Source organism: Narcine bancroftii, chromosome 8, assembly GCF_036971445.1.
Source record: "Narcine bancroftii isolate sNarBan1 chromosome 8, sNarBan1.hap1, whole genome shotgun sequence".
Taxonomy (NCBI): domain Eukaryota; kingdom Metazoa; phylum Chordata; class Chondrichthyes; order Torpediniformes; family Narcinidae; genus Narcine; species Narcine bancroftii.
Window position 1 is genome coordinate 51697644 of NC_091476.1, and position 13991 is coordinate 51711634.

General features: G+C 45.4%; 1 protein-coding gene across 17 annotated transcripts in view; it reads left to right on the plus strand.

Annotated features, from left to right (window-relative positions):
* Positions 1-13991, plus strand: part of LOC138740690 (muscleblind-like protein 3) — a 118342-nt gene that overhangs the window by 19187 nt on the left and 85164 nt on the right. The window contains exon 1 of one of the 17 annotated variants that reach the window (XM_069893705.1): positions 6344-6434. The exons of the other annotated variants lie outside the window; for them this stretch is intronic. Within the exon in view, the coding sequence (XP_069749806.1) occupies positions 6411-6434 (24 nt within the window). The 5' untranslated portion in view covers positions 6344-6410. Of the gene's footprint in view, positions 1-6343; positions 6435-13991 lie in introns of those variants that run through there. 17 annotated transcript variants of the gene reach the window in all.

Consider the following 13991-nt stretch of genomic DNA (forward strand, 5'->3'; position numbering starts at 1 on the left):
TACAGGTGTATTGTGGAGAGCATTCTATCTGGTTGCATCACTGTCTGGTATGGAGGTGCTAATGCACAGGACAGATAAAATCACTAAAGTGTTGCTAACTCGACCAGTGACATAATGGATATCAGTCTTCACTCCATCGAGGACATCTACAAGTGGTAATGCCTTAAGAAAGCAGCCTCGAACCTCAAGGACCCTCACCACCTTTTCACTCTGCTACCATCAGGAAAAACGTACAGGAACCTGAAGGCGACAACTCAGCAGCTCCGCTTCTTCCCCCTGCCATTAGATTTCTGAATGAACAATGAACCACAGACACTACCTCACTTTCTCCTATTTATTTTTGAAATGTAATTTATAGCAATAACGAGAGGACACAGTCTCAAGATTCAGGGGAGTAGATTTAGGACAGATGAGGAAAAATAGTTTTTCCCAGAGAGTAGTGAATGTTTGGAATTCTCTATCCAGGGAAGTGGTTGATTAAACATATTTAAAATTCGATTAGATAAATTTTTACATGTTAGAGGAATTAGGAGATATGGGGAGAAGGCAGGTAGGTGGAGTTAGGTCATAAATTAGATCAGCCATGATCTTATTGAATGGCGGAGCAGGCTTGATGAGCCATTTTTGGCCTACTCCTGTTCCTACTTCCTATGTTCCTATGTAATGCTATTGCAAAGCAACACCTTTCGTGACAATAAATTCTAATGCTGCTCTTGGTGTATGCAAGTTGTGCCCAGTCTTTCAGTCCACCTTCTTGGTTTAAATGTAGGTCTATGCCCCATCAATATCCATGGTGCAGAACAGAATTTCCATTTAATTTGTTTTTTTTCCCTATCTCATTTCACAATCCCAGTTCATCACAGTTAACACCATACCTCTGAAGTGGCATCAATCTTGGCGCAAGTGTGGCAGCCAATTTGTGCACAGCAAGCTCCCATGAACAGCCATTCAGTCGAGAGACTAGGTCATCTCTTTCAGTGATGCAAACCGATTGCAGTGCCTGGTGAATCTTTGGAATTCCTTATCCCAGAGACGGGTGAAGACGAGATCATGGGTGGCAACAGCTAATTTTTTTTTTTGAAGATCGGGGCTTAAGAATATTAAGGATCTAGCACAAAGAAGTTGGCAGACCGGCGTCGTGATCCTATTGAAGGGTCGGGCAGGCTCAAGGGGCAAACGGACTCCTGCTCTTATTTTCTTGGTGATCTTTGTCAGAATGCTACCATGTGATCTTCTGCATTCACTCAGGGGAGCAGATAGAACTTCAGTGTAACGCCAAGTAGAACTACTGTCATGCCTGAGGCATCTCTCAAGTCAATGTTTAGGCGTTATGATTCACCACAGTAATCTCAGGAATGCAATATTGCAAATAAAATGAGAACTGAGATTGTATTTGCCAGAACCAAGCATGTTAAGCAGAGTTTTGCAAATTGTGAAAGGCTATTTTGAGTGAAAATGAAAACAAACAAAGTGACTGAGGGATGGATTTAGGGTGCAAAGATAACTCATCGAGTCACCTAGTTTGCACTGAAACTGACTTTGGTCCATCATGATCATGCTGACCTTTGTACTTGTCCACACTTAACCCAAGTAGGTGGCTTGGAGCTTCCTGCCGCAAGGTTGACGGTCAGCATTTTCAATGCTTTAAGGGAAAGTAGAGACGGTGATATGATTTAGATTTAAAGGCAGCCCGGTTAGTGTTGTGGCTAGCGCAACTCTGTTACAGTCCCAGCGACTGGCAAAAAGGGTTCAAGTCTTGAGCTGTCTGTAAGGAGTTTGGACATTCTCTCTGTTCTGTGTGGGTTTCCTCCCACCGTTCAGAAATGTTCCGTGCTGGCCAATTGGGTGTAATTGCATGGAATTTCTTTTAGTCTGTTGTAAGGCAAATAAAAATTTATCATCAGCAGAAATTTCCCAGCATCCCTTTCAGCCAGAGAAGGAGGAGCAAAAGAGGATCCCCTCAGAGTCACTGAGCGTCCATGGTTTCACCTCCAACACTCCTGCAGCTTCCACAGACACACAGCTTTCAGTCCAAACCATCAGCAATCCAAGCTTCTGACATGACCAGGAAGCCTTCAGCACCCTCTAACATCTGTGCCCCTTCAGCCAGTCTCCAGCAGTCTGCAGCCCAGTGTGAGTCAGCTGTAGGTTCATCGCCTCGAGTCACCAACAGCCCATCATCTTTGTGTTCTGCAGCCTCACTGGTCTGCCGCTGTGGTCACTGTCCCATGGGTCATCTCCTCTGCTTCTCCTTCTCAAGTGGGGATGGTCTTCCTGTTCTCCAATGCCCTGTGCCAGTCCTCCACTTCCTCGGAGCCTGCAACCTCTTGTGGCTGCTGCCAATTGTAGGTGCCACCATTTTGGGCACAGACCCCGGAGTCATGGGATTTTAAAGTGAACCACTGTTGGCTCCTATAACAGCCTGTACAGAGCTGACAGCAGTCGGACGGGTGGGGACGGGGGGGGGGGGGGGGGTTGGATCCCATGGCTTAGCACTGTGACTTTGCTCCCCTCTGTCCGCAGATCAACACCAGTGGCAGCGCTGCCCTTACAGCAGTTCCGGCAAGGGCGCTATTATTTAAAGAAATCAAAATGGTTAAAGGAGTAGCTGAGAAAAGGGGATGGAAATGGTGGTGAGGTGCAGTCAACACAGGCATAGCTGGCTGCTATGACCCTTCTTGTCTCTCCACTAGCTCTCTTCCCTTTTGCTCTCCTTCATGATGCCAAGTTGCATCCAAAGCAAGGAGAGACAAGAAGGCATAGCTGGCTGCTTGTTCTCTTTCCCTTCTGTGCATTAACCTCATGCATTTGCCCAAAGACTTGTTGGCTTGTATGGGGCACCCAACAATCATCTTGAGTTTGATCAGACATGTCAATGAAACTGATCTGATCCCACCAATTTCTACCTGGAGTGTTGCTTAAAGTGAAGGACAGTCTCCCCTCACTTCCACCTCACCATCCCATGATTTAATGTTACCATAATCATTTAACATGCAAACAGGCCCTTTTGTCTCATCAGAACAGTGCTGGCCACCAGCCATCTATTTACACTCATTCTGTCCTCCCCACGTTCCCATCACCTCACCCTCTAGATATGACCTCTCACCTACGCCAGGGAGATTTTACAATGAACCACCTAATAGATCCTTGGACTTTAAATTTTCTTAATTTTTAAAATTAAATATAGACATACACTCCCTGTATGTTTTGTGGGAGGAAACCGGAGTCCCCGGGTAAAATCCACGCAGACACAGGGAGAACGAACAAACTCCTTGTAGGCTGTGGGATTTGAACCCCAGTTCTGATCGCTGGTCCCTTAAAGGCGTTGTGCTAACCGTGCTACCCTGTGCCAAATGTTGGAGGAAGACTGAGCAATCCCAGGCAGAGCAGCGCCCGAGATCGAGATGGAACCCAGGTCTCTGGTTGAAACACAAAACACTAGTAGATCCTGGTCTCCAATAGATGCTGAAAAAACCAGCTGAGTTCCTCCAGCATTTTGGTGTGCTTTTACCAGGCCTCTGGCACAGGGATCAGCTGCACCACTTTTCCATTGTGAGAAATGAATTGTCATCATTTTCCGACTTGAACGAAGGGGCGCTTGGGTGTGTGTTGAGATGGTTTTTATGTTAAAAACACACTGAAATGTTGGAGAAACTCAACCAGTCTTTCAGTGACCATTAAAGTCTAAGTTATATTGCTGACGTTTATTCAAGGAATAAGCAGAATGAGCCATAAGCAGGAAATCTGAGAAAATCTCAGAATTCAGAGAGTGCCGGCTGGGGGAGGAATCCAGTCCATCAAAAGGTGTTCATTGCATGTGATAAGGGGAGAGGTGAATATTTATCATGTATATGCGAAAGGAGACAGGGAAGGGAGAGATGGAGCTGGGGGAAGAGGTGAAGGGAGGGTGGTGGATTTTTTTTCTAATGAAAGCCAGAGAAGTCGATATTAATGTCATCTGGTTGGAGGGTTCACAATCGGGTGTGGTTCCTCCAACTCGAGGCTGATCTCAGTTTGGCCGTGCATGAGACCACGGGCAGATGTGTCATCAAGGGAATGGGATGGGGAATTGAAATAGATGGCCACTGGGAGATCAACGCTATTGTGGCGGACAGAGCTGAGGTGGTCAACAAAGTGATCTCCTTGTCTACGCCCAGTCTCTCCAACATAGAGGAGACCACAACAGGAGCACCGGATGCAGTAGCCGACCCCTGCAGATTCACAAGTGAATTGTTGCTTCATTTGGAAGGACTATTTTGGTCCCCAGATGGTGGTGAGGGAGGAGGTGTGGGCGCAAGTGGAGCATCCTCTCTGTTCACAGGAGTAGGGGCCAAGGGGATGATTGGCGGAAAGGGAAGAGTGGACAAGGGAGTCGTGGAGGAAGCAGTCCCTTCAGAAGGCTGAGAGGGAAAGAGAGAGGAATGCGTGTTTTTAATGTTGCCCCATCTAAAATGAGACTGAGTTCCAGAAGTTCAACACAGCTGTTGTTATAGGTTTGCAGTTGTTATCCCAGCACCACGCAACTGGTCAGATCAGAACCCAATCAATGGATTTCTTGTTGCTGCTTTCACCTCCTGTCTGTGCAGAAACACCGGCAACTTCCAGAGATCACATTCATTTCATCCATAACATAACTGCTGGAGGAACGTGAGGGTCAAGTAGCCCCTGTAGGGTGGCGGGGGCGGGGGGGGGGGTGGTGGGTAGATGAATTGCCATTGCTTTGGATGCAACTTGGCATCATGAAGGAGAGCAAAAGGGAAGAGAACTAGTGGAGAGACAAGAAGGGGCCTGTTAGTCGGTGATAGGAGTTGTGGATGTTGGGCAAATGGAGGCATGTGGGTAGAGGGATGGGTGCAGGTGGAGACAGGCTGGAGTGTGGTCAGTGGAAGTACAAAAGCTCCCAATGCTGGAATCTGATGTCAGGAAGGTGATAATGAGAACCATTAGTGGAAAAAGTGATGGGCAGATGGAATCATTTGTGGGGATGATGAAATCTGTGAAACATAGAAAAGGGGAAGGCCGTTCAGCCCTTCAAGCTGTTACACCATTCAAGACGATTATGACTGATCAAATTATTTCCGTACCCTATTCCTGCTTTCTCTCCATACCCCTTGATTCTTTTTGCCCTTTAGTGTTTGAAGTAGTTGTATTATGAGCTCCCGTTTTAGTAAAAGGGGATTATCACACTAAGGGATAGTATAGACCAGAGGGACTGAATCATCAGAGTTAAAATTTCACACAAGCACAAGTCGCAGCCCAGCGATAATTTGATGCATTGAAAGAACTGAGGGAAGGTTTGTCACAGTCTGTTCCAGAATTCGATACATTGTGATATTGCAAAGGGAGAATCATTCTGACGGCTGAAGAGGAAGCAGCTCTTAGGGCCAGTTATTGTGGAATTTAGAGCAAAGCATGGTTTGTGAATGGACCTTTTCAATGGATTGACCTTGGGAGGCAAAGTGCTTCATTTTGATTGTGACTCATAGTGGAGGTCACTTGGAGAGACGGCTTCATTTTAAGTGTGACTAGCAGTGAAGTTACTTAGAGGGACCGGTGCCAGGTCTTGGAAGCTTTATAGAGGTCACCCAGTTTGAGTCTTGCCTACAAGAGGACCAGGAATGTTGCGACCACAGCTTGTGTGGGTGGACATTTCTTCAAAGGCAATGCAAGGAGAATTCATGAGTCTGTAGCTGCCACATCTCCAGTCTCCCCAACAATGTATATACACACACTCGCACACAATGTATATATACACACACCCGCACACAATGTATATATACACACACCCGCACACAATGTATATACACACACTCCCACACAATGTATATATACACACACCCGCACACAATGTATATATACACACACTCGCACACAATGTATATACACACATTCCCACACAATGTATATACACACACTCGCACACAATGTATATATACACACACTCGCACACAATGTATATACACACACTCCCACACAATGTATATATACACACACCCGCACACAATGTATATATACACACACTCGCACACAATGTATATACACACACTCGCACACAATGTATATACACACACTCCCACACAATGTATATATACACACACTCGCACACAATGTATATACACACACTCGCACACAATGTATATACACACACTCCCACACAATGTATATACACACACTCGCACACAATGTATATACACACACTCGCACCTGTGCAGAGTTTAAAAGTTAATACTATGGTTTAAGAGTTAGAAATAAAATTAGTGTTCTAAAATTAAACACTAGTTCATTTCTATTGTTGGTCATTACATGCAGTTCGTAACAGTGGATCGAAGAGGAGTGGAAGTGGCTAATGGGGGAGCTGGAGGAGGATATTGGAAAAGGGACAAAAATGAGAAAGCTGGAGGTGGCTCAAAATGAGAGAGAGGGGAATGCAGGAGGTAAGGATTACCTATAAAAATTCAATGTCCATACTGTTGGGTTATAGGTTACCCAGGCAGAAGGTGAGATGTTGTTCCTCTGGTTTGTGTTGTCTGTCACCCTGGCACTGGGGAGGCCAAAGAGAGTCAGGATAGTGTAGGACAGGTAATACAAATGCTGTACAATCGAGAGCTCAGGTTGGCTATTGCGGTCATAGTGCTGTAGAAACTGGTTGATTAAGTGTGCGCTTCCTCTTGCCAATATAGAGGAGATCATATTGGGTACGTTGAATGTTGTCGGTGAGGATGGGGGAGGGGGAGGGGAGAGATGCACATAAACCTCTGCCTGGCAGAGCTGTTTAGGTCCCCAGATGGTGATGAGGGAGGAGTGTAGGGACATGCATTGCACCTCTTGAGGTGGTGGGAAAGTGTCAGGGGCCATTGTGGGATGGGATGCACGGACCAGAGAGTCATAGAGGAAGCGGCCCCTGCAGAAGGCAGGAAGGAGTGGGCAGTGGAAGAAGTGGCTAATGGTGGGATCTCATTGCACCTGGTGGAGGCCTAGTGGGGTGAAAGGTGGGGACTAGGGGAACTGGAATGAGAAAGTTCATCTTGAGAACAGATGCAGCGGAAACTGGAAGAAATAGTGGGCATCCTTACAAGAGACATGATGTATTCCAGGCAGCCTTGGATGTCAGTGGGTTTATAGTAAATCTGAGTGAATAATTTGGCCTCCTCTGATGGAGACCGAAATGATCCAAGTGAACTTGAGAGCAGGGTGAAGTTAGCAGGGAAGTAATAAAATTGCTGAGTTCCTCACGGGGATGGGAAGTGGCACCAATGCAGAAATCAGTGTGGCAAAGAAATAGTTCAGAAGTGGTTCCAGAGGAGGTTTCGAACAAGGACTATTCCACGTCCCGAACAAAATGTTCCATGTCACCAACTGTATTGCAGAGTCATTTTGTTTACATTTCATATCTGTTTATAGTTCTTTATTTGTTTAAATGTGTACCTTGTGCACAGTTTTTTTGTACTACCAATAAGACTAATTCTGCCTGGCCAGCAGGAAAAAGAATCTCAGGGTTGTATGTGATGAAATGTATGTTCTTGGACAATAAATCTGCGAACTGAAAATAATCTGAAATTAAACCTTTTGAGTTTAATTTTTTTTGTGACATATAGCATGGTATCAGGCCCTTTCAGCCCATGCTGCCCAATTACATCCAATTGACCTACAACCCCTGGTATGTTTTTTTTTAACACTAGGAGAACGTACAAACTCCTTACAGACAGCGTGAGATTTGAACACCAGTCTAGATCACTGGTGCTGTAACACTGTTGGTCTAACCATGCTGCCCCAAAATGAGAGGCAAAAAGGGAACTTCTTCCTGTTAACATGACGTTCTGTGGGGAGGATGAGTTTGTTGGTGGAAAGGAAATTATTGGATCTTTGTGGCTGACTTTTATTCCACCTACACACTTCACCCACCAAATCCTTTCTCATCTGGTTCCATCTACCCTTCACCTCTCCTCTAATGGTTCCCATCACCACTGTCCTTGTATAACAGATTCCAGTACTGCGTTCCCGCTGATCCCTCTCCAGCATTTTTCTTCACCTATATCAGCCACCCCATTGTCTGACTCCTGCCTTTCTTTCCTGGTTTGCTTCCACCTGCCTCTGTCTCCCAATGTCACCTCTTCCCCACCCTCCTTCCAGCTCCCTCTGCCCATCATCCTTCTCTCATTCCACTTATCATCTACTGGCCCCTGTCCCAACCCTCCCTGTCTATTTATATTAGCTATTTACCTACCCCTTCCCCCCCCCCCGCCAACATCACAAATGCCGCTTGTCCCACTGAGTTCCTCCAGCTGTTTTATTTCTCCAGGTTCTCTGCAGTCCCTTTTCATCCACTAATGGCCGCCAACCGATGGCTGAAGTTGGCAAAAACTATCCTTTTCCAAGTAAGAAGGCGTACAAGTCCAGCCTCATTTTGTGACATTCGACCCTAAATAACAACTTGTGTCTCAATTAGATTTTTGGGAATCTGCTTGCTTAAAGCATGATGTGTAAACTAGTGGCGGGGGTGAAGTTGTCAATGTTACGCTGGAAATTATGCAAGCTGCTGCAAACATGGAACCTTTAGTGAAAGGGAACAATCTTAGTTGAATGGAGATGTTGCTTTCTCTCCTGTAATAGGTTTGAGAATTAATGACTCTAAAAATGGATTCTTCAGAAGATGCAGGTATTTTTCATGAGTCTTCTCCACCACTTATTAAGTGACTTGAAAATGTTATTATCTGTGCCATGAAGACATGAGAAACCTGCTCTTGTTCTTTATTTCTGGGCGGCCCAGTTGGTGTAGCGATTATCGGAACGCCTTTACAGTGTCAGCAGTCGGGACCGGACAGGGGTTCGAATCCTGTGCAGTCTGTAAGGAGTTGGTACGTTCTCCTGTGTCTGTGTGGAGTTTTTCCAAGGGACTCTGGTTTCCTACCACTGTTCAAAATGTACCGGGGGGTGTAGGTTAATGGGGTGTAAATTGGGCAGCACAGACTCGTGGGCTGAAATGGCCTGTTACCATGCTGTACGTCTAAATATAAATTTAAAATTTAAAACAGGGGTAAGAATAAGCCAATTCAGTTCTTCTGACCTTCTCTAGTGTTCAGTAAGGTAGAACCGTGCTGCACAGGAACACTTCCTTTGGCCCACAATGTCTACACAAAACACAAGATCAAATTAAACTAAATCTCTTCAGTTTACACACGATCCAGATCCTTCCATTCCCCGCATAGACATGTGTCTGTCTAAAACCTTCTTGGGTAATGGAGGATCTTTGACCTCAATTAAACTTTCCCACCACCCACTACGTGAAAAAACTGGCCCTCAGACCCCTTTTTAAATTTTTCCCCTCTCCTTAAATCTGTGCCCTCGAGTTTTAGACTTCTCTGCCCTGGTATAAAGACTGTGACCATTATATAATCATGCCCCTCATTCCTCAACCTCCTTTACTCCAGGTTAAATAGTCTCAGCCTGTCCATTTTCTCCCAATAATTTAAGCCTTCCGCCCATTGATGCAATCTGAGGAGAATGTGTAGAACCACAGGAGATGGACAACGGCTGACATGACTATTTCTCTTTTGAATTTTCTGTTGAGAAGTTCACAAAAGCTAAGGAATTCAAGGAAAGGAATAATGTCTTGAAATCTATCCACATTACAAAATGGTGGGTGTTGGATGTCTTAAAGTGCATAAAGGTGGAGACTGACCAAATGTCTGCTTGGACACTATGGGATCCCAGCGAAAATGTTGCAGGAACCTTGGCATCATTGTTAGCTAATGGTAAAGTACCAGGAGACTGGAGGGTGGCTAATGTTGTAAGTTTATTCAAGAAGATTGAAGGCATAAGCCAAACAACTGCTGCCTGCAACACTGGATGAAATACATCTGATCCCATCATCTGCCAATGGGAATTTTCCAAAAGGTGTCTGCAACCTTGGGTATACTACTTCAGAATCATGATTTATTGTCACAAACATGTCATGACATTGGTTGTTTCATGGCAGCATCGCAGTGCCTATGAGGTACCTTCCAATTTGAGGGTTGTGCTCACTTTGTGACAGGTCAGCAGGTTGATGACCCTCTGTACAGAAGGGAACAAGTGAGCAGGCTACCCTGGGATGTGGCTGGAGAGGTTGGCCCTCTCCCAGGCACAGAGGCACCATTCTAGTGGCCGGAGTGGAAGAGGACAATAAATCATTAAAAATGCACAGCACATGGCGACCTCCAGTGTGAGTGGATTTGGGAATAGAAGATTGCAGCACAGTACGGACCCTTCACACCACCATGTTGAGCTGACCCATATAAACCTACTCCACCATCAATTTAAACCTCGCATCCATAACCTTTCATCCATGTGCTTTTCTAAGAGTTTTAAATGTCCCTTTCGGACCAACCTTCACCACCACCTCAGCAATGCTTCCAGTCACCCACCATGATCTATGTAAAAATAAAATGCGTACTTCTGACATCTCCCCTGAACTTTTCTTCACTGACCTTAAATTGATGTCCTCTGATATTGGCTGTCCACTCTATATGTCCCTCATGTAATCTTACACATCTCTATTAAGTCACCTCTCCATCACTCGAAAGAGAAAAGTCCTTGCTCGATGAACCTTTCGCGTGTGAGGTGCCTTTCTGCATGGATGAAATGTACAACTTCATGGACATAAACATAGGAATTCAAGAAGTTCTTGCAGGCCCGGGCCAACTTGTTAGCACTCAAACCACTGCATTTTGCCCAACTTGTCCATACTAACCAAATTGTCCACCTGAGCTTGTCTCATTTGCTTGTAATAACTCATAACCCACTATCCCTTTCCAATCCATCTACTCTGAGAAATCTTTTAAACATTGTAATTACCATATATAAGTATGTAAAAGTCAATTCTGTGTAAAGGTTGACCCCCCCCCATGTTTGGGCCAAAAATCTGATATTTTCCATTTATCGTGTAAAAGTCGACCCCCCCCCCCCCATTTTTGACCCCAGCTGCCCACCCATCCAAGTTCCCAGCCCCCCAACCGCCTGCCCTCTTGAGCTACTGATGCCATGATCGCGGACTCTCACCTAGGCTCTAGCCTCCTGCCTATCTGAGCTCCCAATGCCACAAATGCACACTTACCACCCTGTGCCTGCTGCTCATCCAAGCTCCTGATGGCTCAAACATGGACTTGCCACCCAGTCCCAGATGCCCAATCCCCCCACCCCATCCAAGCTTCCAACACACCGAACACACAGGTAATTATCGTGCTCAAAAGTAGTATCTGTGTAATAGTCAACCCCCTAAAATTTACCCTTAAAAATTGGTCAACAAAATTCAACTATTATATGGTATCCCCACTTCTACCACTTCCTCTAGCAGGGCTTTCCATGCACCCACCACTCTCTATGTGAAATAGCTGCCCCTCAGGTTCCCTTTAAAACTTTCCCCTCTCATATTAAATCTGTGCCCTTGAGTTTTAGACTCCCCTACCCTGGGGAAAAAGACTGATTGTTTATCTTATCGATGCATTTCATGATTTTGTATGCCTCATTAAAGTGTTCCAACCTCCCAGCCTTCTATTCCCAGTCTATCCGGCTTCTTATAACTCAAGCCCACCGATCCCAGTAACATTCTCATGAATCTTTGATGCACCTTTTTCAACTTTATGGCATTTTTCCTTTGGCTGGGTGACTAGAAATGCATAAAGTATTCCAATTGTGGCCTGACTGATGTCTCTTCTCCGTCACTCAATGCCCCAACTGTGATGGCAAGCATGCCAAACGTCTTTTTCACCACCCTGTCTACCTGTGTCATCGCTTTCATGGAACGATGTACCTGTTCTCCCAATTCTCTGTTCTACAACGCACATTAGGGACTATTCTTCACTGTAGTACGGTATGTTAGGATCTCGGTTTATTTTGGGTTGGATGTGGACAGTTGACACTGCTGTTCTTCATGAATGGAGGAACCATGTTTATTGTTCTCCAGTCAACTTGTACCCCTTTTATGGCCACAGGAGATTTATCTTCTCTTCTTTAACAACCTCAAGTACCCTCCTTCAAGCCACCAACCATCATTCCATGGAATAAATCATTGTGAGGCACTGCCTCAAGAAGGCAGCCAAATTATAAAGGACCCCCCACCCTAGGCATGCTCTCTTCTCACAACTAATTTCAGACAGAAGTCAGACACTTCTAGGTTTAAAAAAAGTTTTATTTTCCAACAGCTATCAGGGTCTTGAACATCCCAAAACACCTGAACCATAGCACTATTCTAAGCCCACCTGACTGCATGCTTGAATGCTTGAAACAGCTCATTTCTCTTCACACGCCGCAATTGTGAATGGAAATCTTATTTGTGTAAGGTGATGCCTTGCACTGTGTAACTCTTCTCTTTAATACTACACCGTGTATTTTTGTTAAATTGGACCACTATGTTTTGATTCTTCCACTACTTGCTATCTGAGTTACGTTGCCTGGATAGCACGCAAAATATTTTTCACTACATCTCAATACACATGACTATAAACAATTCAATTTGATTAGCTTTCCGGCCCCTCCCCCCCCCCCCCCCCCCCCCACTTCTTATTCAGACGCACCTAAAGAAGGGCATAGGCCTGACGTTCATGGTTGCTTCATGACCTGCTGAGATTCTTCAGCATTTTTTTGTGTACTGCCCTAGACCAAGGCATCCACAGATTTCCTGCTTACCTCAGTTCAATTCAAACCTTGCCATAGTGCACAATGGTCACAGAGAGCCTGGCAGGTGAGGACCAATGGTTCCCTGCTGGTCTGCCCTTACACTTTAGTGGAGTCCTTCAAGTGGCAAGGCCTTCCTTGTGGCACATCTCAGTGGCAAATGGCTTCTAACGTACCAATCTTGGACTTTGTTCGATAATCTCCTTTGACAGCTCCAAGGACAGAGGGATTGCTACAGTGTGGGCCCTTCACCTTAGAGCCTGGTGTCTGCCTGACGCCTGCCAAACCATTCCTTGTGGCTGCACACTAGCTATACTTCGATGGGATGCACAGCACCTGTGAAAAGGCCGTTCATCAGTCCTTGCTGCCTGCCATTATCATGGGATGAAGCTAACTTAATTGCTGCCTTTGGACATCAATGCACATGACATTTGTCTTTAGTGACTACTGAAAGAGAGAACTTGGCAGGTCTCCAGCTGTGACTTGGAGGTAAAAAGAGTATTGAGGCTAGTGGTACCAGCAAAATGTGGCTACTGGATTTGACAAGGAATGGGTCATTTGAATTGAAATGTTTCTTGTCGTGTGTCCTAAGATGCAGTAAAAAGCTTTTGTTTTCCGTGCTATCCAGCAAGTCAGCTTAAACAACAGGTAGTGCAATATCAATAAATAAATATACAACCATGTCGGGAGTAGTACTACAATAATCCAGTTCAGGGCATCATGATTGGCAATGCCTTTTCAGCACCAGTGATCAGGACCGGGGTTCGAATCCCGTGCTGTCTGTAGGGATTTTATATGTTCTCCCTGTGTCTGCATGGGTTTTCCCCAGGGCTCCTGTCTCCTCCCTCAAAATGTATGGGGTTGTATGGATGTAATTGGCTAGCACAGGCTCGTGGGCCGAAATGGCTTGTTATCATGCTGAATGTCTAAATTTTAACTTCTAAGTCAAGTCAGGAAGGGAGAGCCAGGGGTTTACAATCGAGTGAACTTTGGGGATCAGAGGTGCAGAGGGTGAGCAAATATAAGTTCTTGGGAGTCACTATCTCGGAGCATCTTTCCTGGACCCAACACATTAATGGCATCAAGAACAAAGCACATCAGTGCCACTACTTACTCAGGAGTTTGCTGAGGTTTGATACGACACCAGAAACCCTGGCAAATTTCCACAGAGGTGTGGTGGAAAGTGTGCTAACCAGCTGCATCACGGTCTGGTATGGGGACACCAATGACCCTGAGCATAAAGCCCTCCAAAAGTTAGTGAAGACAGCCCAGGGCATCAGAGACAAAACCCTCTCCACCATCGAGGACACCTACAGGGAACGCTGTCATTGGGAGAGCAG